Genomic DNA, 25,198 nt, shown 5'->3' on the forward strand with positions numbered 1-25,198 from the left:
TTTAAGATAAAAAAAATAAAAAAACAGAAATAATTGTGAACGTGTTAGTGTGCTGACTTTGCGTTTGGCACAGAGCTTCGTGTTGAAGACTTTGCTGCAGCCTATTTGTCTCATTTAAAAGTATCTTATTCAGCAGCTTTAATCGCTTTGAAAGTGCGGTGAAGGGAATAGAGGTTGGCATTCATTTGTTAACCATGTATTTGTTTTAATATCTACATATGTATGTGTGTGTGTGTTTTCACAGAGGGCCAGGAAGTGAAAGTGGGAGAGTACAACGCTATTGCTGATGTGCTGGACCTTATCAACAACTCCATAAGGTTCCAAGGTATGAAGACAGCTACATGTCAGTGTGTGTGACTGTGTTTGTGTGCGATGACTGGGAGATGTAAAGCTCACTGAAGAGGAAGGAGGAGAAGAAGGTGTCCCGATGCGTCTAATGTGTATTTTTATATACTTTACAGCCCCATCATTCTTTTTGCTCACTCACTTGCTCACTTCGATCCATACTCTTCCTCCGTCACACACGTACATGCTCCAACGGCAACGCCACTCAGTGTAGGGACTCGCCACTCTGCTTTCCTGCTCTAAACTGTCCTCTCAGTTAAATTATTTACCAGTACATTTTTCACCCCTCCTGTGTTTGCTTGTGTTGACATACTTTGTAATTTGTCCAATCCCCCTGGCTATTTCCCCTTCACCACCCTTGCCCCACATACAGAAACCCTAAGACAGTCCCATCTCAAATGCTTGTTTCCACATCCTTGACCACAGTAAGTGGAGATGTGTAAGATGATGCCATGGCGATCCATTGGCAGGAGAAAAATAGAGCAAAAGATAAGAAAGTACAGGATCTGACCACAATAACTTGACTGTGGTGCTTTGAGAAACATACACTCATCTGGGGGAAACTGGGGACTTGGAAATGGCTCTCAAATAACTGGATGCCTGCTGCAGTGTCACTGTTTTGTAGTTGAAAAGAAAAAGATTTGAAAGAGGCAGGTCTTAAGCTGTCGAAGTGAAAAGAGAAACTTGACTCTCAAAAGAGAAAATGTCTTGAAAACCACTGGACAAAACAGACACAAAAAACAGAATTCAGTGTTGTAATATACTGTATTTGAGGCTAACGTTGAGAGTCTGTCTAAAATGAATATATTTTTGTGTGTTTCTTTCTCTCCTTAGGCGTGGAACCTCCCAAGGATCGTACATTTGTGCGTCTGCAGCGGCGTCACATCAACGTGCCCCTGTACAGCATCCTGTCCACCATCACCATACTGGGCATGCTCATGGCTGGGGCCTTCTTGTTCTTTAACATCAAGAACCGAAACCACAGGTCAGCAGCGCACAGCTTTGAGAGGGAGGGGTTATGGGAAATGGTGGGTTGGTGTTAAGGGAGAAGCAAGAGAAATGAAGAAGGATGATTGAGGGACGGGAGGAATCATTGGAGATTGAACAGTATTGAAATGAAAGAGTAATGAAGCATGAGAATGATGATTAACCTTTAACCATGATGAGGTACATTATTATTTCACTTCTCTCTCTCTAGACAAAAACTTCTTAGACTATTATACTTCACTTGTTTTTCTAGACTGATGGATTCTATTCTTTTCTATCCATGTTATCTGTTCTCCAGACTAATCAAGATGTCCAGTCCTTACATGAACAACTTGATCATCCTAGGAGGCATGCTGTCCTACGCCTCCATCTTCTTGTTTGGTCTGGATGGAGGTTTTGTCTCTGACAAAGAATTTGAGACTCTCTGCACTGTGAGTTTCTTCAACACTTTTCACTAACACATTGAATTGAAGTTGGGGTTGGATGCTCATACTCAATTGCAATAGGCACAACTGAAATCTACGTATTATCTCACAGAATAGTTGTGACTATAACTACAGTAGATATTATTTTTCATTAGTTATTAATCTGCTGATTTTTTTTTTTGGATGAAACTAATTGTACATTTCTTGAAATTACATTCTCCCTAATGATTCAATGAATGGTTCAGAGTCCAAAATATTTAGATTACTCTCTCAATGGCTAAAGTTAAGCAAATACTTCTAAGGGGGCTTAGGGTTAGGGAATAGGGCACAGGAGGGTTTGGGGTTAAGGGAGTTGAGATCAATTATTATTATTGTGTTATTTTGAGTGCAACTTTAACGACTGTATGCTTTCACTTCTGACTGTTAAATCCACCACTCACTTAAACTTCCTCCAACATCACATATTTCCCCACATTAACTCAGAGCACTGATAAAATGTCCTTGGATAATATTGCAGATATACTGTATTATTTGTATATTATTATTTTAGTATTATGGTTTACATGATAGTGTATTCTAGTTATTCAAGGCACACACTGTGTGTGCATGTATCACAGTCCGTGAACACCTCAGACCATTTTAATATTTTTCTTACTGACTGGAGAATGCTGCTGAAACACTAAACACATGAACTATGTGACAAAGTGTAAATGAAAACTGATTGAATCTCTCTCTCTCCAGGTCTCTAGCTAACATGGAGCACATTAAGTGTCTCCCCCAAGGTAGCATTACTGTGTGACTATGTACATGCCGGATTAATTAAAGAGTTTTGATTACAGCGATAACTGGTTTCCACTGAGGTACCACCCTCCCCGACACACGCACACGCACCCACAGCAAAGTTATATTAGGCAGGGCACGTCTCGCGCTGCCACCACCTGGCTCAAGCTCTGCCGCTGAGCCAAAACAGAGCTCGTCACTTCAGACAAGTTTCTACAGCAAAGAAGCACAGAGGTTGATCCATTCACCATCAATCAATACGTGCTGGTCTCCTTGAGAATAGATGCTGTAATTGTTTTTTTGCTGTCTTCTTCACCCAGTGTTCTGTCCCTGCCTGGCTTTATTGCTTTCTAGATATAGTGGCGTGTGTCATGAGGGGAGGGCCAGGTGTAAATGTGTGGACGTATACAGAATGTGTGTTTTAGATGGGGTTCACACAGCAGCAGTAGTATACAGAAGTTCACAAGCATACACACGTACACACTCTGTAGCTATATTAGGATTTTGTCAACTATATTCAAATTCAAAGCTTTTAAAACACTTCAGCGGTGTCCTTTGTGCCGGAGCAGTAAAAGGTCTACATTCTGTTTCTCATTAAGATGAAATGCTCTCAGGAGTGTGACAGCTTCCATGGTCCAGGACGTTCTCCCAGAGCTCAACACTTGGAGACAAAAAATAAATCTGACAGTGTCTTATTTTTAGAATGCTTCACAATGCTATTTTGAACGAACTTCTCAAGAAAAATGCAAATACCTGTCAAATCAGATGTTGTTTTTTATGTCTTGATCACTAGTTTAAGCCATGACACAATTGGGTGTTTTCCTGTTGTCCTGATAGGTACGGACATGGATTCTCATTGTTGGATACACCACAGCTTTTGGAGCCATGTTTGCCAAGACCTGGAGGGTGCACGCCATCTTCAAAAACGTGAAGATGAAGAAGAAGGTATTAAATCTTTTTTTTGTGTGTCTTTAAAAGAAATCTATCTCTTAATTCCTTTTTACTGAACATTTTATTCTTCAATTTATTACACACATGCTGTAAAGATTTGTTGCGGTGCCTCCATGACAAATGTGCTTCAAATTATTTTTAATGGCATGGAATTTATTTTTTAACATTTATTTTTACATGGTCATATGATCCTTCCTGGTTTCATCTGGATCTGGTTTCTGCATTTAATCACAGCATGTGCATCTGTAAGATAGGATAACTACCAGCTCATATAACCACAGGCATCTCCATTGAAACATGCAGACCTGATGGTCTTATCCAGGATGCCTCATATGTCTTTTGTGTGGGTGCGTGTATTCAGACTCACGCTTTTTAACAAACACTTGGAGAGACTGGCAGCCCCTGGCACCTGCTTTTAGAAAGAAAAAAAGATAGAAAAAAAACAAATAGCTTTTTAAATATCTGACACAATCTGCTTCACCAGCCCAGTTATATAAAGTGGTGCCGAGTTCAGTGAGTGTTGTAACTGTGCTTGGCCTTTTTGTATTTATAGATCTTGCTCTCCCCTCTCTTTGTCTCTCACCCTCTTGCATATTGGAGGAAGTGTGGGTGGCCTGCCAGAGAGAGGGAGTGAGTGAGTGAGAGTGGGAGAGAGGAGAGGGAGGAAGGAAGGAGGGATGGATGAAATAGTCAGAGAGGTTGGAGGGATGCAGGGATGTAGTGGCAGAAGGGAGGGTGGAGAGACAGAAGGAGGGGGACAAAGCAGGGCAGAGATAGGGACAAGACAAATAATGTGGCACAAATGGCTATGAAAGTGGGTTGGACTCTGTAAGAAGAAAAAGCGAAAGCTGGGAAAAGAAGGGCAAAGGAGAGATGAAGATAAAGACAATCCAGATTAGAGGTTAAAAGGCAAGGAGCCAAACCTGACCTCTACCTTTTTTTTATTTCTATTGTAAATTTGTCACCACAAGATCACCACCGCCATGTTTTTTTCAGCTGTTTCTATATTAATGACACTAGACCTGGCCATTAATATTTTTTTAATTAATCAGCATTGTATTGAGAGCAGTCATTTGAGGAAAACAAAACAGTTTTACCTCTCTGAGCGCAGCTTCACGGCTAATTATCTCTGCTCAGTTCAGCTTCCCCAAACAGATGTTTCTTCAGAGGCAGTATTCCACCCCAACACACACCTCCACCCTTAAACCTCAAGATGTATTCTCTGTTGGCTCAGGGAATGGCTCTGTGTGTAGGACGCACACACCCACACACACACACACACACACACACACACACACACACACACACACACACACACACACACACACACACACACACACACATTTACACCACACTTCCTCCACACAGATTGAGTGAGTGTAGGTGCTTTGGCTTCAGAGGAGTGATAGTTGCTGTTAGTTCCATGAGATTTCTGCCGGCTGCTGTCAGGGGAGTGTAGGCCATATTTTCTTCAAACAGTAGGGCTGGGAGTGCGTCCCTCACTCCTTCTTCCCCCCAGCACCTCCGCAATCTTTTTCCTTGTACACCAGCAGAGCACCAACTGTAAATCAGGGGTGCGTTCAATAAGGGTTCCACTCGGCGGGCTGCGGCGAGCACTCCTTCACTTCTTAAAGAGCTCAGTGCCAGAGACAGTATGGACTGAAATGTGTGTGTGTGTGGTGGTGGTGGGGGGGGGGGCTGTCAATCAATGTCCTCCAAATACACACAAACACACACCACAGACACAGATAAACATGTCCAGTTTACACAACCTCTCTGCCACAGGCCCCTGAGGTCACATGTTGCCCATCTTCATGATACATAGTACATCTATCTAGTCTAGTTTTACTTTTCAGAGCTTTGAACCTCAGATAATAGTCAACAAATAGATTTTGCTCAGTCATGGAGAACAGAGAGATATATTTGTTTCTCTATTTTTATTCTCAGTTATTTCAGAGCCACGTGCATGCCAACATTTTTATTTTTGAATTTTCTCAATCAAATTCATGAGCATATGTGAAGATTTAGGAACCCAACTAATATGTCAGCGTGCCAGTATTACTGGGGAAAAGGAAATAGTAGATAACACTTCAGGTAATTTGGAGTCATTATATATAGTTTGTCTCGCAGACTCATTTGGCAGAGTAACATATCACAGTTGAGCAGATGGTGGTGCAAAGCTTTTTCTTTTTTTTGTTTTATAATTTTCCCCCAAAATATCACACATCTTTTGTTACAACTATTTCCTCGTAGGAATTATGGATTATTAGTTTTACCTGCCAGATTTCTTTTTTTAAGCCTTAATTCAATGTACAAGCATTTCATATTATCAGCGAATGTTTTTTTTTTTCTCATTGGATTTTAAGCAGCCATTTGAGAGGTGACCTGCTCTGCTTCTCTTTGCCTGCCTGTCCTAAAGCACAGCAACATTTCTACAAGTAATGTGCCCCGCTTTGCCTTGCCAATATTTGTTCAATGCCAACCACCATCAAACGACAGGAGATCAAAAAACAAACCATCATGCATCTCATCCTGAGCCCACCAGCGGATGCAGAGTACGAGACCAGTGTGGTGCATCTGGGCTATGTGATACTCTCCAAACAGAGCCCTGCTTGTGTACCCTGACCTTTCCTTTGATCTGCGGTTCCAGACAGTCAAACGCTATTATAAATAAAGATCACAAACGGGTCATGGCTTTCATCCATCTAAAGTTCATGGTACAAAAGAGGAGCTTCAGTGGTCCACAGTGTTGGCTCTTGTTTGGTAGATCTTTTCTACATTCTCTGGCCACAAGGTGATAAATCCAAAGCTTATTGATGGGAACATAGTGACAGAACTGAATGACCATCAGAGGTTCTCAGTCATGAGCAATTAAGTACAATCCGTCAACTAATATACAACATGTGCTAAAGTGTAAAAAGAGTTTCCGTATTGAATTTTGAACAAGGTCCTGATCTCTGGACTCCCATTTTGGCTGGTTTCCTATCCTAGTAGGTGGTTAATTGCAGCTAAATGCATTGTAATCACTCCCTGATTAGACGTTAGAATGAAACCAGCGGGGGTCTGGGTCCAAAGACAGGGTGAGAATCACTTGGTTCACATAATTACAGTGGTCAATGAGAAATGTTGTTTTAAATGGCTCTACAGACACACACACTATTACATAACATTAGCAGGTGTGGGCTATTGGGCTAATACAAGCATCTCATTTCTTTCCCCCCACTAGATCATAAAGGACCAGAAGTTGTTGATTATTGTTGGCGGGATGCTGCTAATCGACTTATGCATCCTCATTTGCTGGCAAATTGTGGACCCACTTAAGAGGACTGTGGAGGAATACAGCTTGGAGGTCAGTGTACATTTTTGTTTGTCTGTTTTTTCCTCTTTTTTTTCTCCACATCTTAACTAAGCTTGTTCTTAATTGGGGTTTTGTTTATGTTGATGTAACATGATTTGCCTCAGCTGGGAAAATCCGGGTGGCTCAGATTCTTTGTAAAATTTGCTGTGTATTTGGTGTTGAGGCAAACAAAATGTCCGCCTTGGGCTGTAGTGTGCGTTGTGCTTGTTATTTTTGGGTCAGGATGTGAGCCATTGCTGCCTCCTGTGCTCATCCCATGGCCGGACATTTGCCAGCTTGGATGTGAGACTTTGGCAAGGCCTGCTGGAAAAGAGGCACTTGGCATCAGTTTCTCCTTGCTGAAGAGGTGGTGTGGTGTGGAGTAGAAATGAACTCTGCTTTGCTGTGACGGGTTTAGAGAACTCAGATTGTCGAAGATCGGTACAAGATTAGTCTAGCACTGTGCCCAGTTGGCTTAAATGAACATACTGTAGCTTTGGCATCAGAGGTTGATGGTGTGTGAGGAGTGTTTTCAGTTAGGCATGACATTATTAACACATAACTGTCAGTAGTATTAAGGGAATGCAGCCTTTAAAGGAGCGAGGAACAACTGCAGATTTATTTTCTCAGGATTTAGTCTCTTTTGCTAAAATGGAGGATTGAGTTGTTATTATTCCCATATTTATTTAGTATGGCATTTTTTGCAGTATGTCTTCACTAGTCTGTCTGTCTGTCTGTCTGTCAGTACAGCTTACCATATAGTGTGTCCACCAGACTGCTTAAAGACATGGGGCCCTAGTTTGCTGGCGCAGCGCAGGTGGCGCAAGGTAACGCAGCCGGTCTAATGCAAGTTTCGACCAGCGCAGCCTAGCGCAAAGTCAGATTGGAAGATTGGCAGATCGCGCTGCGCTGAGATAGGCGTGGCGGCGCAGCAGGGGGAGGCGTCACAGATTCAGCTTGGTGCAGTGGAAGTTTCGTCCGAAAATGTCCCGCCGAAGTTGCGCTGAAAGCTCGCCACCTCCAACCTGGTCTAGTCTCAGCGCAGCGCGGAGCGCAGCAGGTCCACAGTTCCAGACACATTTCAATGCAATAAATATCCACAATAACCACTATTTAATGCAACTAATGGAATCAACACGTGAATTTATATCTATATAGATTGTCCCGTCACATCTGACGTCAGATCAAAGCAGAGATCAAAGGCTGTGGCACGCGTAATGGAAACTCCACCTGAATTAACACAGCAGGGACGAACTGGCACTGAAAAGCAGCTGTGGATGTCCCAAAAGCAGGACTGAGGGTGAATGACTGCATGTCGCTGCCGTGTTGAGATACCACTCTGCCCTTGTGATGATCGCTTTATTTATTTATTTATTTACTTATTAATTTATAAACGCCAGCGACCGCATCAGGCAGCCGTAATGAAAAACAAAACACAAATCTTCATCTCTCTTAGTCCACCACCACTGCCTCGGTATCAGATAGTCAGTATATAGCCTACTACAGTATACTCTCTATCACAGAAAAAAAGAGAAAAAAAGAGACGGACAGAGAGAGAGAGAGAGAGAGAGAGAGGGGGAGAGAGAGAGCGTCCTTTACGCGGATTTCATCCGTTACGCATGGTGTTTGTTTATCTTTGTCTCATCATCTTGCACAGGGTTTGAATAAATGTGAGTTTCTTTATTAGTTTATTAGTTGTTGTTTCTTATACTATTGGGCAGGGGTTCTCAGTGTATCAGATCAAACCTGATTAAGGATATTTGTATTATTATTAGTAAACTCATTGTTGGTCACTCTGAGCTCGGACCTCCGGGGAAACAGCTGTTTCCTCCGGGGAGAGGTTCGGCCTCTGGCGTCGCTGTTTCCTCCGTCCATGTCAAAGTATAAAATGACAAACTTGCAGCGCGCATCACCCGCCGCGCAGTTAAAGGTGAGGAGAGGAGCTCCTTTGATTGGTGAAGATCTGACTCGGCTGTGTCAAACCCACTCCACGCCTTTCTCTCCTCCTCCTGTCTCCCTTCCGCCCTCTCTCCTCCCTCTTTGCCGTTTGCGCCGGTGGGAGGGACGAGGGGAGGGATTGCGCTGGCGTAAGTCTGACTGCGCGGCCCACGAATCTTGCGAAATGGACCTGGGCCACACCCCGTTGGCGTGGCGAAGCTGCGCTGACGTTAGACTTCACCTGGTCGACGAAACTAGGGCCCAGGGAGTTAAACACTTGAGTCAGGAAGATTTCGAGCTGCATATTAAACTATAGCTTTGAGTCTGGTGTTTTTCCTCTTTTTCAGTGGTTTTATTTCTGAGAATATAAGCTCATGCTGTTAAATAGATGGTCTGGTGTCCCACTGGTTAAACATAAGAGGCTGCAGAACTCATTCGTTCCCCAATCTATTAAGTTGTTACACAAAAATATGGTCTCGCATTAAGCCGAGGGCAACTAATGCAGTGTAATGGTAAAATGAGCTATGGAGCTGGTGCAGTCATGGATACTGTATAAATGGGATGGGCACTGTATCTGTGTGTGACGCTGATTTTTCAGTAATGAGGTACAGTGCAGCTGTGCTGTGCTAAATGTGAAGACTGTTAGTGAAGCGAGAGAAAGATGTAAAAATAAACAGACAATAATCTGCTGTCATGTTTAGGCCCCTCTTAGGTTTTGTTTCCCCACCAGTTTATAGGGTATGTCCATGCCATTGGGTTTATTGATGTAACATCTGCATGACTGAAAAATCAATTTTGCATTGCTGTACATTATGTACTTCATGTTCTGACAAATAATAGAACAGGAAAAATTATGTTTACTCAACTGTTGGTGCTAATAACTGACAAGCAGGAGCAATTATTCCGCTGCATCTGAGATTAAATCGTCTGTCTTTGAAGACCACAGACCATGGATACAGCTAAGTGGAGATTTTCCCTAATGAGTTGTCTTTCAAGTCCCCTAGACTTCTGTATGTAGGCCACACGACTGTTAACAGCCTCCCAAGAGCCCAAAGCCCTTAGAAACAGGCGCCATTGGTTGGATCCTCAGTGACCCTTCTGCTAAACAGAGGTTATCAGAAGGTCACTGCAGTGAAGGCAGGGTTTAATGGTGGATTTCATGGAGACTTTGTTTGATTGTATTGAATGGATGATGTTGACTTGTTTGTTGCCAAGGTTCTGCGGGGGATGCAAGGGTGTCTGACACTGCCTTGCGCCCAGTTTTGACTTTTCCGTGTCTTCGATTAAATGAAAATCTTGTGAAGTGATAAACAGTGCTTATCTAAGAGCAGTGGGAGCAGGCTAGCCTCTGAGTTTTTTTATATCTGCCTCAGTCCTTGATGAAAAGATTCCTGTGGGAGATCTCTGAGGAAGAAACCTGCGCATAATGTCTGGCTGGGATTATTTACATTCTCATGCTCGTTTTACCATATTCTGAAGGTATACTTGGCACATTCACAACTCTAGACAAAGCCGTATTTCATTTCTGATAATAGCCACTTATATATTTAAGCCTGCCTAAAGGGTGTAGCGAAGCCTTACTTAACATATTCATTTGTGAATGTTGTCAGTGTGTGCAGTTGGGTCCTCGTGGAGTATTCTCAGACTCTAAGCTCCTGGCCAGGGGAGTGTTGAGAATATTAACCACTCAGTGTCAGAGTCTGCACCCCCCAGCCCCCAAGGGTCATGGATCTGCATGCCTGGGCTCAGGCAGAAGATCCTCATGCCTGCCCAGCCTGCCAGATTTTCAGCACCAGCAGCAGTACACCCTTGAGGCTCAGCTAAGGGAGAGGCAGCCTGGAGCTCCTCTGTGCCCGGGGCCTCCAGACTTGTCAGGTGGGACCAGAAAGCAGAAGGCAACCCAAATACCCAGAAAGTGGATGAGAAGAAGGGGGAGGGCTAGGGGAAAACACAGTATCGACAAATACTGTATTTATGGTAATAAACAGGGCAACAAATAAACATATTGCACCAAGAGGAGAGTTGTAATGTTCAGAACAATGTTATCACTGCATCAGATAACACCACCCCTTCTTTCATGTCAGTGTGGCTACTGGGGTAGTATACCGTGAGGCGCATGATGCACAAGGATGCAGTGCAAAAGAAAAAAAAACACAGGGTCATCCAAAAAAACTTCACCTGGCTCAATTTTTGCTGCAAGGCAGAAGTCAAACTGCACCGAATGCATCATATTTAATTTTCTCCCTTCTACCTGCAGGAACACACTAACACAATCCCTTCTGTTTTTTAACACTGTACTTTTTTTCAGTCGTTAGAGGTGGAATGGGATTGTGGAGGTTGGGTGAGGCGGTTGAGTGAATAGGATGATGGTTGATGGTCATAGGGCTCAGGAGCCGGTGAAACCAGGTCTGAGCGACTAACAGTAATTGGCGAAAGGAGAAGGACCATTAGTTACCCAGTTTCCTGTGAGCTCTCACATCAAGCAAGGCCATCCCTCCCCTCCCCTGAAACCTCTCTGCCTGTTGTATTTTTCATTCTCTCTCTCTCTCTCTCTCTCTCTCTCTCTCTCTCTCTCTCTCTCTCTCTCTCTCTCTCTCTCTCTCTCTCTCTCTCTCTCTCTTTCTTTCTCTCTCTCTTTAACCCTTATTCTCATTTACTGTCATTTGACGAGTTGTATAATATTATCCCCCTTTCAGATGGAATCAATATCCTTTTTAAAATGAACAGAACATAAATGTCCCTGTAGCTGTTAGGATCTTCATTCTCCAAGCTCATGTACTCGTGTACTGGTGCTGCGTTGCCTCAGTATCTCTACCCTGATGCCGTCAGGTCCACATTCTTTGGTAGATTTAATTTTTCGATGCTGTCTTCTTACAATGTAATTATATAATTATATAAGTTAGTTTTTTCAATTGAACTGATCACATTTTTAATTCCACTGTAATTTCAACATCAAGAGCATTGTAGATTGTTTATTTTACAGAGGGGCTCACGTTTTATTATTGTCTTTGTTTTATTTATCTGGCAGTGATCAGTGTGGTCTGGGGTGTGACCGTGAAACACTATAAACCTATAGCTGAATCTCCACTGTGACATGTGTTTCTGTGTGAAGGATGAGTGTAATATATTTTGATGGACAGCGTGTTTATGTGTTGTCTCAACACCATGTTTAAAATAATGTGACAGTATCTCGGATTTTCATGCTACGGATGGGTCTGTGCTGTTCAGTCTAAGAGGTGAAGAACAAAACCCCACAATGTGTCATGAACTAACTGATAGAAATCCAATTAATATTCAATTACAAGCATTGATCAAAAATAATGGCAAGTTAAACATTATGTTCAGATTTGAATTCAATAACGATTCAACACAGAAAATACAGAGTTTGCCGCAGTAGTTTCACCTCTCCGATGTCTGAGTGGTCGGCTACTACTGTACCTGTGTGTAGGTAGGTTGTCTCCCAGGAGGCATGGATTGAACCTGCATAGTGTTCTGCTCCAGATGCAAGCTCTATTATTATGGGTGGGACTCTGCTGGGTCAGCCTCCAGTTGTCTGAGCTCTGATACAGTAAGGTGGACTCTTATAGTCTGGTTCTGCAGGCTGGTCATACAGATGTTCACATGTCAGAGTGTTGTGTGTGATGGGTGATGCTGATCTTGTTTAGTGCTGCACACTGTCATGTGACCACTCTGTTTATGTTGTGGATCAGGTCCCAGATGAAGTTGGCCTGTGGCAGCAGGGTTGTGCTGTTAGCCAAACAGCTCCCTGTGTGCTGTCTGAGCCACCTTGACGATGGCTTCTGCCACGCTCTCTCCCTTGTTGCGCCGGCCACTTGTTCCAGTTTGGATGATGATGTTGTCAGGGGTCATCCAGGTCATGGCGGAGGGGTTGGAGGGCTCTGTCAGTGGAGAGGGAACTTTCTTTGGTGTTCCTGGAGCTCGCCTCTGTAGTCAATGAAGATCACAGGTTTATGGTGCTGGGGAAGGAGTGCCCCCTGTTGCAATGTAATTGGCTCTACTCTGGCTGGGCAAAGTGCTAAGGGCAGAGGTAATAGGCAGTTTCTAGGGCCAGACTGTGGTCTCCCCTCCTCCTCCCATGCATTTCCCTTCCCCACTGTGGAGGAGTGGGAGTAACAATGACCTTGGGTTCACAAAGCTGCATCTAACTCCTGTACCCAAGTGGATGCAGTATGACAGCACCGTGTTATTGAACAGCACTTGCTAGTCCACCACTTCATTGTTTGTATCATCACACAGGAGAGTTTCCTTATTCACTGAGCATCACCAGTGGTACTTAATATCTTGTTCACAGATGACCAGTTTGAGGACATTCATCAACACAAAACATGCTAAACTGATGGGTTGTCTTGCATCCAGTTTATATCTATGCCTTGTGTTGTCACAGAAAGACTTTATTTGAGACTGTGGGTAAACTGATGTTGCTCATGCTTTATAACTAAGATTTACCCAGTGGAAACATGGACAGAATCAATCCTCTCACCAGGGTTGAACCCTCTGCTCTGAATCCAGCAAGCTAAGCTTAATGATCTACCATTAGCAAAACTAGGGCATCCCCCTTTGCATCCTTTATTAGCATTAGCAGGAAGATGAAACTGAAAGGCTGACAATAGATCCTCGTGGAGTGCTTCATAAATCATGACTGATTTAATACCCTCCAAAATAAAAGTAAAGAAAGGCCAGAGATCATGGAGGGAGTTGGGCTTTGAGTTTCTAAAATGAGAGGAGAGTGACCCATGAGTCGTATTTTATGGCAGCACTTCAAGCCTGCAGTTTTAATTACAGTATGCAGATGATGTTCCTTCACCAGAAATGACTTGTGACCTTGACATTGTCCCCAACCTCTTTAAACCAAGCCTGGCCTCTGATCTGCACTTCAGTAGCCTATGTGCTGTACATAAAACACAACCATCTTTGCTGAATTCAATAAAGATGTTGAGATTAAAGGCAACTTTGCCAACATAGTAATTGCAGCTTCTCTGATTCTCTATAATGGTATGACCCTTAAATCTTAATAGCTCAGGGTATATTGTGCATATCAGTGTCTTTTTTTTCTCCCAGGGAGCTTACTCAGAGCAGGAATGAGTATGGCTGCTCCAGAAACGTCTTGAGAATGCTGATGGAGACGTTTGGCTGCAGCGAGCAATTAGATCCATTTTGTGGCTCGTTAATAATTGAGCATTTGTTAATGGCGTGGATGTTTCAGCAGCAGGGCAGACTGCTGGTTGCCATCAGATTAAGCCCTGCACTACTGACACATGTTGCAGTGTTAATGCACACACGTGCGTTGAAGCATGTAAGTGTGTGTGTGCCGGATTGTTTGTTTTTGTATTTGCTGCTCTGCATTTGTGTGTTCATGCAATGACCTTGTGTCTGTGTAACAGGCTGCATATGCACATGTGGACGTGTATGCGCTCACTCATGCATGGATATGTATTTGCACATAATGCTTGTGTGTTTACGTACACATTAACGTCCTCTCTTATGGTCTCGGGCATTGTCTCCTGCATAATGAAGGACATAGACTGTTGAGAAAGGATGATTAGCATTCTGCTGGATCCTGCTGCAGACCCCTCTGCTCTAGTCTCTCCTCTTGTCTCCTTTTGCCTCCCCTCCCTCCTCTGTCGTTTTTCCCAGCTTGGAAGTGCTGTAAGCATCGGCAGACGGCTGAGCTGCAAAAAGAATATTGCAGTGTGGCATCACCATGGCAACGGCCATGGTTTCTGACATCTATAATGCACAGAGCAGCACTGTTGATCCATGAGACAAAAATAGCAGGTTAGGGCACCCACTTCAGAGATGATGTTAAATGTTCATATAGAAATGCACATGCACTGGGCTGAGAGAACAGCGACTGATTGGAACAGGAAATGTGTACAGTGCATGGACATGCACACGCACACACTGAATGAATGTTTCCAGGTGGAAGCTTAGGAATGCTCACAGAGATTTCCCTCTACGTTCCTGCCTCTGCTGTACTCACCTGTACACAGTACGGGAAAGAGACGGAGAGAGAGAGGAAGGAAGGAAGGAAGGAGGGGAGGGGGTGTCCTAATGCAATCATCTGTTCCCAATATCATATCACTGCGGTAGCAAGTAGCCAACGTATGACTCACTACTAGCATTAAATGTGGAAATATTCCTCTTTATGCGTTGATGGTAAGATGATGGCGATTAGCTTAAATGTGAGGCCTCATTATCAGCAATGGAAATCAAGACAGGGACCTCACTGCAGGGCTCAGGCAAATAGATGAGGGCTGAGGAGCAGTACGGATCTGACCAGAGGCTAGAGGACACTGTTAAGGTCTCCATTACCTGGCCTTAACATAAATCCTGTGGTCACTGGTCAGATATCACATAGCCCTTTTTTTATGTTATTTCTGCCATTAACACACATCTGAAGTGGCCATGCTTCGATTACATTTCTCTTGCTGATAGGCTGTGAAACACCATCTGTTCACATAATATCTGCATACTGTTTTCAATGGATGGGGAAAACACATTTCTATTAACACAATCTCTGAAAAGACAGTGAAGTCATGGTAGACAACAGAGATGCTGAAGGCAACAGATGAAAAGGCCAGTTTTTGCATCTGTTGTAATTTCTATTAATAATTACATCAGACCAAGTTGACAGCAGACACCTGCTATCGGTTGTTCTTCATGTTATCATGTAATGACTCCAGTCACTATTTATGATGCTCTTGCCTAGTTTGTGTTTACTGTCAATACTGGAACTATCTTTTGTTTGATTGTTTAACTCATTTCCTGTTGGATCTATATTTTTATTGCAGTATTATAAGTAGATCTTTTTAGGTATTTGTTTTCATCATCTCTGATCGGTGGTTGTAACACTCAAAGTCTTCACATTTAGATCTTTATGCAGTTAAGTCTATCTGTAGCTCAAAAACATGGGCATTAAAAGCAAGATAAAAAAGGGAAGTGGGAACCTAATACACATGTATTGGTTTACTTGTATTTAAGTTTACACGTAAGATGAGCCTTTCTTCCACCCATCTTTTCTGTCCGTTCTCTCCCTCTCATTTCTGCAGGTGATTTTTCCAAGACTTCTCTCACAGACCTGCTAACACACTCTCTTCTGCTCCCACTGTTATTAGGTTTTCTCACATTCAATCCTCTCTCTTTTATTCAAAGTGATTTCTGTTTCACCACACGTCCATTTGCTTACTTTGGAACTGTCTGTCTCTCTTTCTCTCTGCTTCTATCATCTATCCACTTCATTTCTGTCATCCCTCTGTACGTCAGGACTGTTACCAGCCACTTTTCCATTTGTAGACACCTACTTATTCTATACCTCATGCCTTCATCCTGAGCTATGTCTCTTTTGCTCTTCCTCATTGTTTGGCCTGATCCTACATTGCTGTTTATTTTACCTTTGTCTCTATTTGTGGATAGATAACTAAATCATACTATTTGAATACAAGTTACCAAAGTCTCTTTTACAAGTGTTTCTCTTACAACACAACTTGTCTATGCAGTGGTACAGTGTACAGCAGCCTATCCTTTCATCTCAAGTATTGGTATTTCCAACAAGCATCTGGAGGACATTTGAAATACAACATGTGGTTGTAATACAGTACTATCCACTGATAACATGTGTTGAAACAGCATGTCCACTTGGAGTTCTGTTGGAGAGGGTACTGCAAACCAATCACACCTTCTTGGGAAAATAAAGGTGACAGAATTTCCAATGTGTTGGATTATCTATTTGGAAGTAATATTAGCAGTACTGTAAATGCTGTAAGCTAAATTATCTATAGCTGCTTTTGTACAAAAAATGGCAAACTCTTAAATGATCCTTGGAATAAAGCAGTTATAGACATGCACACTCACCTGCCTATGGTGTTGTTCCTCCCCCTCCCCCTCCACTCTCACATGGGTTCTCCGCTGCAGTCCCAGCCAACTGTTGATTGTGTGAATGGCATCTGAAGGACACGATGCTCCTGTTTTACTATCAGCCTGCTCTGAGAAAGCTGGCGGAAAGGATAGTCCTATTTACATTTCGTTTAATCCCATTGGCTCTTCTTTCTCAAAATGGTGTTCTTTGGGAAATTAAATACACAGCATCTGCTCTTCTTTGGAAAAGAAAAAACTACATGGCAATGAAATTCACCCCAGTCTCTTACATTTTATCTCAGATTTGATTAGATTAAACAATGCCTGAATTGAATTACACAGAGATTTATCTAGGAATAATCATATTCCCAGTGACAGAGACAATGATGTGATATGACACGAACTGAGAATCATGAAGTATTTATTCTGTAGAATGAAGAACAATGTCATCTGCAGCATTATCTAAAATGGGCTTTGAGGCTCCTTTTGTTAGCGTTGAGTAAAGCGCTGGCGGAGATCAATGCCTTTTCAAAGTAAACTGGGTCATTAAGGGATAACCACCACCCACCTAGGCCTTTTCTCATCGACCACCTCTAGAGGGAAGAAGGAGCGGAGGGAGAGAACAAAAGGGAAGGGTACACAGACCTCACACATTCTTGGTGATTTGTATGGCTGCAGGACTGTCTGAGAGCTTTCCTATCCCTAAAGGATGGTAAGGCATTGTTACGGTTATAGTAAGGTATTGTCACTGCATGTGTTGCAATATTAGATTGCATCAAGCCCCAGTATTGTGGTGAATATAGGACATATGGCCTTGGTGTATGTAACTCCATTCTTCACAACCCTATTAAAATAGCCTCACTTGTAATGATCATCTTGCTGATATGAACAACTACCTCCAACTTGAAATCAGAGACTTCTTGGCCATGAGTTTTATCATGTAGCTGTTTCTGCAGTCACTGTGAAGGGTTCAGAGCCTCAGACGTGCCTCTGACGGTGCCTCTGATGTAGCCCTGTTATTTTGAAGTCCTCTAAGGTATCCTAAGTAAGTGTGTCACATGTTTACCTCAGGGATAGCTGCTTCTGTTTATAGTCTTGCCCGTTTTTACATGTCCCAGCCAGCAAGGAGTCACAGCTCCAACACCACCTGGACAGAACCTGCACAAAGAGGGCTGCTATATGAAGTGATGAAGCTGAATATGTTTCCGTGCCCTGTTGTTCTCACCTTTTTCTTGAGCATTGTGAGTCATGTTACACTAAAGAAACTGCAGAGGAAATCCTGTTGTCTTAAGTAAGTTCAAGATGAGTTGTTAAAGTTAATTTAATCTGGAAGTGCTGAGGATTTAGTGAGGCACCTTTAATGCTCAGCCAAACAGCTATCCAGGCAGAGTCAAGGTCGAGATCAGGCCAACCCTGCCTCAAGTGTTTCTATATTTCAAGTCAGATTTGGTTACATTTATTTTGCTGCAAGTGATTTTACCTCAGCGGTGGTTGGACAGCTTGGTGTGTTAAATCAATGAAGTTGTCTAAAAGTTTGAAAGCATTTTCATGTTTGTCATGTTTTTGTGTTGTGGAGATTTCTGCCTCAGTCCATTTTCAGAGGGGAAGATGAGGACCTGGATATCTCGCCAAGTCAACAGACATTTCAGTTTGCACAGGATTTCATCATTTTTGTGGTGAATATTTGCCCAGTATGTTTTGTAATGCTTTGGCAATACGCTGGTATTTGCCTTGTGAGGGACAACACAGTGTACGGTATGTGTAAGCTGACAGCGTTATCCGTGAATCATGCAGCAAGGCACTCTAAGGACTGCTTCAGAGGTGCCGTGTTTGTTGACACTCTAGCTGGTAAATTGGACATGTGGTTGTGCATTGCTGAGCCTGTTCAAGTGAATCTGTCGAAAATGGAATTGGGTGGCAATATTTACCTCTTTTTACTTTCCCTCCATCTCCATGTGCTGTCTCTCTCTCTCTCTCTCTCTGTACCTTCACCTCTCTGAACGTCTTTCTCTCCCTCTCTCTGTCCGACAAAAAAAGCACACACTAAATACCCCCGACCCCCCCACTACCACCCGCACCTCTCTTTTGCTCGTCTCTCACTTTTTGCCCAGCCCTTTTTTCCCTGCTGATCTCCTCCTGCTCCCCCGCACTACAGTTGCTAGGCAACAGCTGATTGAGCATGAGCAGTAAGCAATTGACCAATTAGAAGTCTTCCAAATGAAAAGTGGTGTCAAGCGTTCCCTCAGTTACAGCTAAGGCTTTATCTAGTGTGTGAGTGGACACTGGTTAAAATTCTGCATATATGCACATAAACATCTATACACAAATGCCTACACACATTGAACAACGTGTGTGTCAGATTGCTCAAACTAACTTTTAATAACAGAAATTAGATTTTAATACATACTGGCATACATTTGTGTGCACTTTTATGTTTGAATATAGCTCTTCATGCTGTAAAGTGTGTGAGGTATGTATGTGTTTTTGTGTGTGTTTGTGAGCTAGATATGCTTCCAGCTTCCTGTCCCACCTACTTGTACAATGTTATCCATTTGTCTGTTTTCGCTGTTCTGCTTCCATCCGTCCTATCCCTCGTATCCTATCTCACATGTTTCTTACTCACCCCCCCTCTTCCCCTCTCCTTCTCCCCTTCTCCTTCTCTCTCTTTCTCTACCTGAAAAAACACTCAACCAGTGACCAGACACATCCATCTGTGTTCATCCTCTGCTCATCCACAGCCCTGAGGATTCCATTATGGCTCAGCAGCTCTCTCTCTCTCTCTCTCTCTCTCACACACACACACACACACACACACACACACACACACACACACACACACACACACACACACACACACACACACACACACACACACACACACACACACACACAGAAAGAGAGAGAGAGAGTTTAGGGATAGGCAGCTCTACGATGGCCACAGGCAGAGACATGATTAGTTAGAAACTCAACATAGCGATGCATCTCTTGATGATGGCCATGACTCTGTATGTGAAGATGACGATGATGATGATGATGATGGTGATGACGATGAATATAATGATGATGATGATGGTGGTGGCAGTCCCAGAGGCAGTGGGGTGATGATGAGGTGCACTTAGACACAAATGCTTCCCACAGTTGTTTGGCCCCTCTATTCATTTGACCATCATTAACCTTGTTATCATTCAGAAACCCACTTGTCTTGATAAGAAAGTGTGAATGTGAATGTAGTCGACACCCTGTGACCCTGAGCCGGCCAACTACCCAATCAGCATGGTGATTTTCCCTGAGGACGTTTGCTGCTCATCAGGGATTTGTTTATCTGATTAATTCTTTTAAATATGCAGACAAATTCATATTTAATATATTCGATAAACAATATTCTTGAAGAAAAAGAAAACAAAATGCTGTTAAGTATAACACTTTTTAAAAAATTATTTAGTGTTATAGTTTATTTTCCAAAACTTTGTCATGCATCTGTTGCCCATTACATGTGTCATGGTTCCTTTGTACAATAACAAACTTGACCTGTATCCCACTTTTTGAGAATGTGCACGAATTCAAATAGCACACAATACCCAAAACAACATGAGTGGCAAAGTGATATCACACCAAGCTGATGTCACTTCATGCAGATGATTTTTATTTTCAATAGTAAATTAGAATGAGCCAAGTGTTGTTGTCTATCTAATGTCATTCAGTCAGTCTGTGCTATATAATGCACACCACAGTGATGGATCCATGAATAAATTAACAGCTGTGTGAGATGAAAACTGTGTTATTGTAAGATCTACTTGCGACCCTTTTTTTTCCTCCATTCTCATTCCTAATTGCTTTCCATGTGAAACCACAAGCTGTTGCTCGCACTCACGCTGTGGGGCTGTGTTCGCCTCAAGGACGAGGAACCACCTCGGAGAGACTTTAGTGCCTCAGTGACACTGTGTGAGGGGAGGGGTCAATTAGAGAGTGAGGTTAATCGCTGACACCACACGCACGCGCACACACACACACACAGATACAAACACATCAAGCACACATCCACAACTGCTCCTAGGAGTCAGGTATAGGAGACCACCAAGGTCGGCCAGTGATGGGGAGATGAGAGCACTTTGCTCCTGCTTGAACAAAGTACTGGTGCTGCCTCAGCACTCTGAGCACAGGAATACAAATACATTCAGCTAAGTGGAAGAGTTCTTTTACACAAGACCTTGAGCCTTCTGCACACTGCAGACTTTACACTTACACTATAGAGGGCTGAGGACAGCAGGACAGGGAAAGAGTGGTAGGGGACTCAAAGTGACTCAAGGGAGACAGCAAGGCGAGAGGAGAGTGGAAGAAAAGCAAGAAGAAAGGTGAGGAAAGGGCAGGGAGGCATGTGAGGGAAGAAGAGGCCAAGGAGAAAGAGAGAGAGAGAGAGAGAGAGAGAGAGAGAGAGAGAGAGAGAGAGAGAGAGAGAGAGAGAGAGAGAGAGAGAGAGAGAGAGAGAGAGAGAGAGAGAGAGAGAGAGAGAGAGAGAGAGAGAGAGAGAGAGAGAGAGAGAGAGAGAGAGAGAGAGAGAGAGAGAGAGAGAGAGAGAGAGAGAGGAAAGATCTAGGGAGCAGGGAGAGTGAAGGAGCCAAAAAAGGAGAGGGCTGCCATCACACCAGCTATAACTATGAGATAGAGACGTTAGGGGAGATGAAGTTGAAGATATGTGATGATAGGCAGAGTGAGAGAGGGAGAAGGGGCGAATAAGGGGTGTCATGGCTACTTATCATCACACTGCCGAGGGTGACATTGATTAGCACTTGCCATCGGCAGGGAGCCCGCGAGCCAGTCGGCGGGAAGGTCAGATAATTAAACCCAACGCCACTGCAACAAGCTGGCACTACGCCCGCCACACTTCCTCTTTGGAGTTGGATTAGACAAACTGTTGTTGTTGTTGTTGTTGTTGTGTGTTTGTGGGTTCATGGTGCATAAGTGTGCATGAAATATATACACGGTGAGTAAGAAATAGCACCCAAAACATGAGTGACACCGAGTATGAGAGGTTGAATTTGGGAGGTTTACAGTTTCACTCAGACAGTTGGCATTGGGTATATGTAGTAAATAATCTGCCATTCTCTTATCTGTCGGTGATGTGATGTTGTGACAGATGTGCTCTGGCCGATCTGAGTGATGTATTGGGTGTTTGTACGCCTGTGAATCTCACCCCTGTTTAAACCCTCCGCTCGCTTCCTGTGATTCTGTTCCTGTCGTTTCCAAAGTTGACTCTTCAAAGAGCCCACTTGAGCTTTTTTGGCGTTGTGAGTGGAACACGGTGAGATTGGATTTGACCCCTGTGAATTTTCTGCTTACTTTGATCTTAGCATGCATCTTTTTTTTTTTTTTTAGAATCAAGCCCTCACACATTTTGCTGTCAGCTTGGCAGTCAAAGCATTAATTTAGCTTCAGGCATTATTAATAATGCTCTTTAAATTGAAAAGAAGGGGTGGTGTAGGTGACATGAACAAAACATTCAAGGGGGAAAATAGTTCCAATTAGGTGGTAATCTGATGTGAAGTCTTCTAAGTGGATAACAGCCGTATGGGTAACTGTGTTAAGCCATCGATATCTTAATTTTCAGGAAATTTATAGTCTAAGCCTGACTAAGCTCAGGAGATATTTCACTGCAGTTAATTGCCTCCTGCTTTCTTTAATATGTCACAGCTGCCAGGAACTCTACACGCAGCATTGTTGCATTGCAAGTGATAGTTATCATTTTCTTATGCCAATATATGTCAACAGTTCCTTTTAAACTAGAGTGAGAATTAAAAAAGCTGTCCTTGGGCCTGGTCTCGGCTCAGCAATTTCAGCCCCCCTTCCGGAAACACAAAGAGCAGAGGGAGATTATGAATGCCCTGAATCAATATGCTTGGAAAGTGCATCATGGGAGGGGGAGGATGTAAACCATATGGCACAACTTGAACTATACCCCATCCACTCAGCTTGCCTGTTGCATGGCATGGTGGCATCCCATTTTGTCAGATTTTTGCTTCTTACCCTCTTAAATTTAATGTAGTGGTGCATGGCATCTGAGAAGAATTAGTGTCCACATTGAGTTCACATGCACGCAGCTACTACTCACCACACATATTAAGTCATCTATGTTAACATAATTTCCAGAAGTGCACCAGAAAAGAAGAGCACCATCCAGACCGTCACTGCTTCATTTAACATTGCATAATGCTCCAACTTGAGCATGAATGCTTTTGGCTTTTTCACTGAACAATTGTCACTGTGGGGTAGAGCAAGAGTAACATGTTGACACATTAACTACAAAGGCCCAGAACTAGGAATGACTGCTGAAAATTACAGTCATTAATGATGAATTACCTGTCATGTGCGAACCGCTTGTTTATTTCTGTGTTAAATCGTCTGATTGCTTCTCTGTGGCGCATTGCACATTATCAGCTGCAGCGTGGCAGGCGCTCTCTGCGTGAGATTTGAATGGTGAGATGTGTCACTGTGGATTAGTGAGAGCGCAACGACGCCGAGGAAGGTGTTGGGAGCGCAGAAAAAGAGGGAAAGAGCAAGAAGAAGTGATGGCGGCGAGAGAGTGAGAAAAAGAGAATAGCTGGGAGATGATTAGATAGCGGTGAGAAGACGTGGAATCTGCTGATTGCCAAGCGGTTTGCCTGCATGTCCACATTTGCTTATCACCTGCCTATGTAAATGCATTACTTAAGCATGTTTGCAGAAGAGGTGACATTATCTTTCAGGCATGCCACCCCCACCTCCCTCTCCCTAATATCCACACCCACCCAACCTCACTGACAGCCATCTGTCCAGTAATTAACCTGACTGACACACTGTGCAACATCGACTGCCTTATTGCCCTTCACCGAATCGCTGCGTGTTTGTTTTTGCGTATACGGTATGTATGTGTGTGTGTTTGTGCTTTTGTCCACCTGTCTTTCATTTTGCTCGCCTGTGCACCTACTTGTGTCTGCTTCTCGGGCTCCGATGCTAATGAATGTATCTGTTCCTGATGCGTGACACTGTGTCCGTGCTCATTGCTGTGATGTAATCTGATGCAGGGAGGAAGAGTGTGCACTGCAGCTTGCTATGTGCCCCTGCAACTTTACCCAACAACTTTCATTTATATTCATTTGTCATTAAAAGCAGACAGGGCCAGCTTGGAGGTTTGAAAAGACAGGGAGAGGGGCTTGCAGGTTGAGTATGACAATGATTACTGAGAGAGAGAGAGAATGAGAGGCAGATATAGCAATGTTTGATTAAGAGCAACAAAGGTGTGAAGCGGCAATATTGGATTCTACCTGACAGTAGTACATTGATGTTTCATAGGTAGAAAATGCAGCCTCACTCTACCGTGCCCCTTTTTAAATCTATGGTGCATATACGGTATATGGATCAGTGTGTATGCATGACTTGGTGATGAAAGAGTTGCCCTGCAGTTTAAAAATGCACAGCAGTGCAGCATTGCTCATATAGGGACTATACTGTATCTGCAGTGAGGTGTCAGGTTGCATCCACCCATGGATAAGCTACATTTCCTCTGCTACTCTATCCTGCTGTATCATTTCATCTATTCATACAGTATATCCCCTTTTACACTGTCCTCAAATGACATAATAGCCTATGATGTCATGTTATACATAAACCTAAGAGTAATTCTCTAAGTTACGGCTCATTGATTAGACTAGTTTAAAGTATAGATCAAATTAGTTACTGTAGAAGTAGTTGTATACCTGTAATATGCTGATCTGCTTATAACTGATGGTGTTGTCTTTACAATGCTGTGTGTGTTAATCAGGGAAGTATTCACCTGATTTCCAAGCATTCCTCTTTTATGTGTTTCACAGCTCATTTTATTGCATTTCTGTTCATATGCATAGTCAAAAATATCTTAAGTACATATACAATTTGCATTCCTTCAAAAGACATACTGCTATTGATTTGTGCTCAGATTAAATGTGCTGCCATGTCCTCAGAATGAGATTCACGTAGCCGCAAGAGCCTGATTGGACTGAGGGATCGATAAGGTGGCAGAGAAACGGAGAGACAAGAGATGAGGGAGAGCAAGAAAAGAGAGAGGGAGAGAGATGTATTCGCTGTTCTTCATTACACCTATAAAAGGCAAGGAATGAGAAGTGGCAGCCAGGGAGTAGTAGCATTTTGTTGCAGTGCAGTCCCAACTCAGAACTGAAGTACTTTGCATTATGCTTTGATGTATTGTATTGTAAAAAAAAACAAAAAATAGATAAAATAAAATGAAATGTGTAATATCTCACATATTACTAATGTATACCATGCAAGGTACAAGTAATCAGTGTGGATGGCACTGAAGTGCAAGAATCCCCATGATAGAGAGAAAAATAGGACTGATGTTTTTATCTGCAATGTGAACTTGTATCCCGGATGTATAAATGTACTAGAGATAGAGGAGCTGGATTTAAAGTGGGACAACGCCAGAGGAGCTGAGGTGAGCAGCGCAGAGAGGGACAGACAACGCATCAGAGGGCTCATCTGTCTGAGATAGCTGGGTATAATTAACACGGCTTTGGTTTTTAATTAATCT

General features: G+C 43.0%; 1 protein-coding gene across 3 annotated transcripts in view; it reads left to right on the top strand.

Annotated features, from left to right (window-relative positions):
* gabbr2 (gamma-aminobutyric acid (GABA) B receptor, 2) overlaps nucleotides 1-25,198 on the top strand; it is a 163,655-nt gene that overhangs the window by 104,270 nt on the left and 34,187 nt on the right. For all 3 annotated transcript variants that reach the window (XM_083982251.1, XM_083982252.1, XM_083982253.1), the window contains 5 exons: nucleotides 245-325; nucleotides 1,180-1,330; nucleotides 1,631-1,763; nucleotides 3,375-3,482; nucleotides 6,715-6,837. In XM_083982251.1, coding sequence (XP_083838377.1) covers nucleotides 245-325; nucleotides 1,180-1,330; nucleotides 1,631-1,763; nucleotides 3,375-3,482; nucleotides 6,715-6,837 — 596 coding nt within the window. The remainder of the gene's footprint in view (nucleotides 1-244; nucleotides 326-1,179; nucleotides 1,331-1,630; nucleotides 1,764-3,374; nucleotides 3,483-6,714; nucleotides 6,838-25,198) is intronic.

The sequence above is a fragment of the Trachurus trachurus genome (assembly GCF_905171665.1).
Source record: "Trachurus trachurus genome assembly, chromosome: 11".
Taxonomy (NCBI): Eukaryota; Metazoa; Chordata; class Actinopteri; order Carangiformes; family Carangidae; genus Trachurus; species Trachurus trachurus.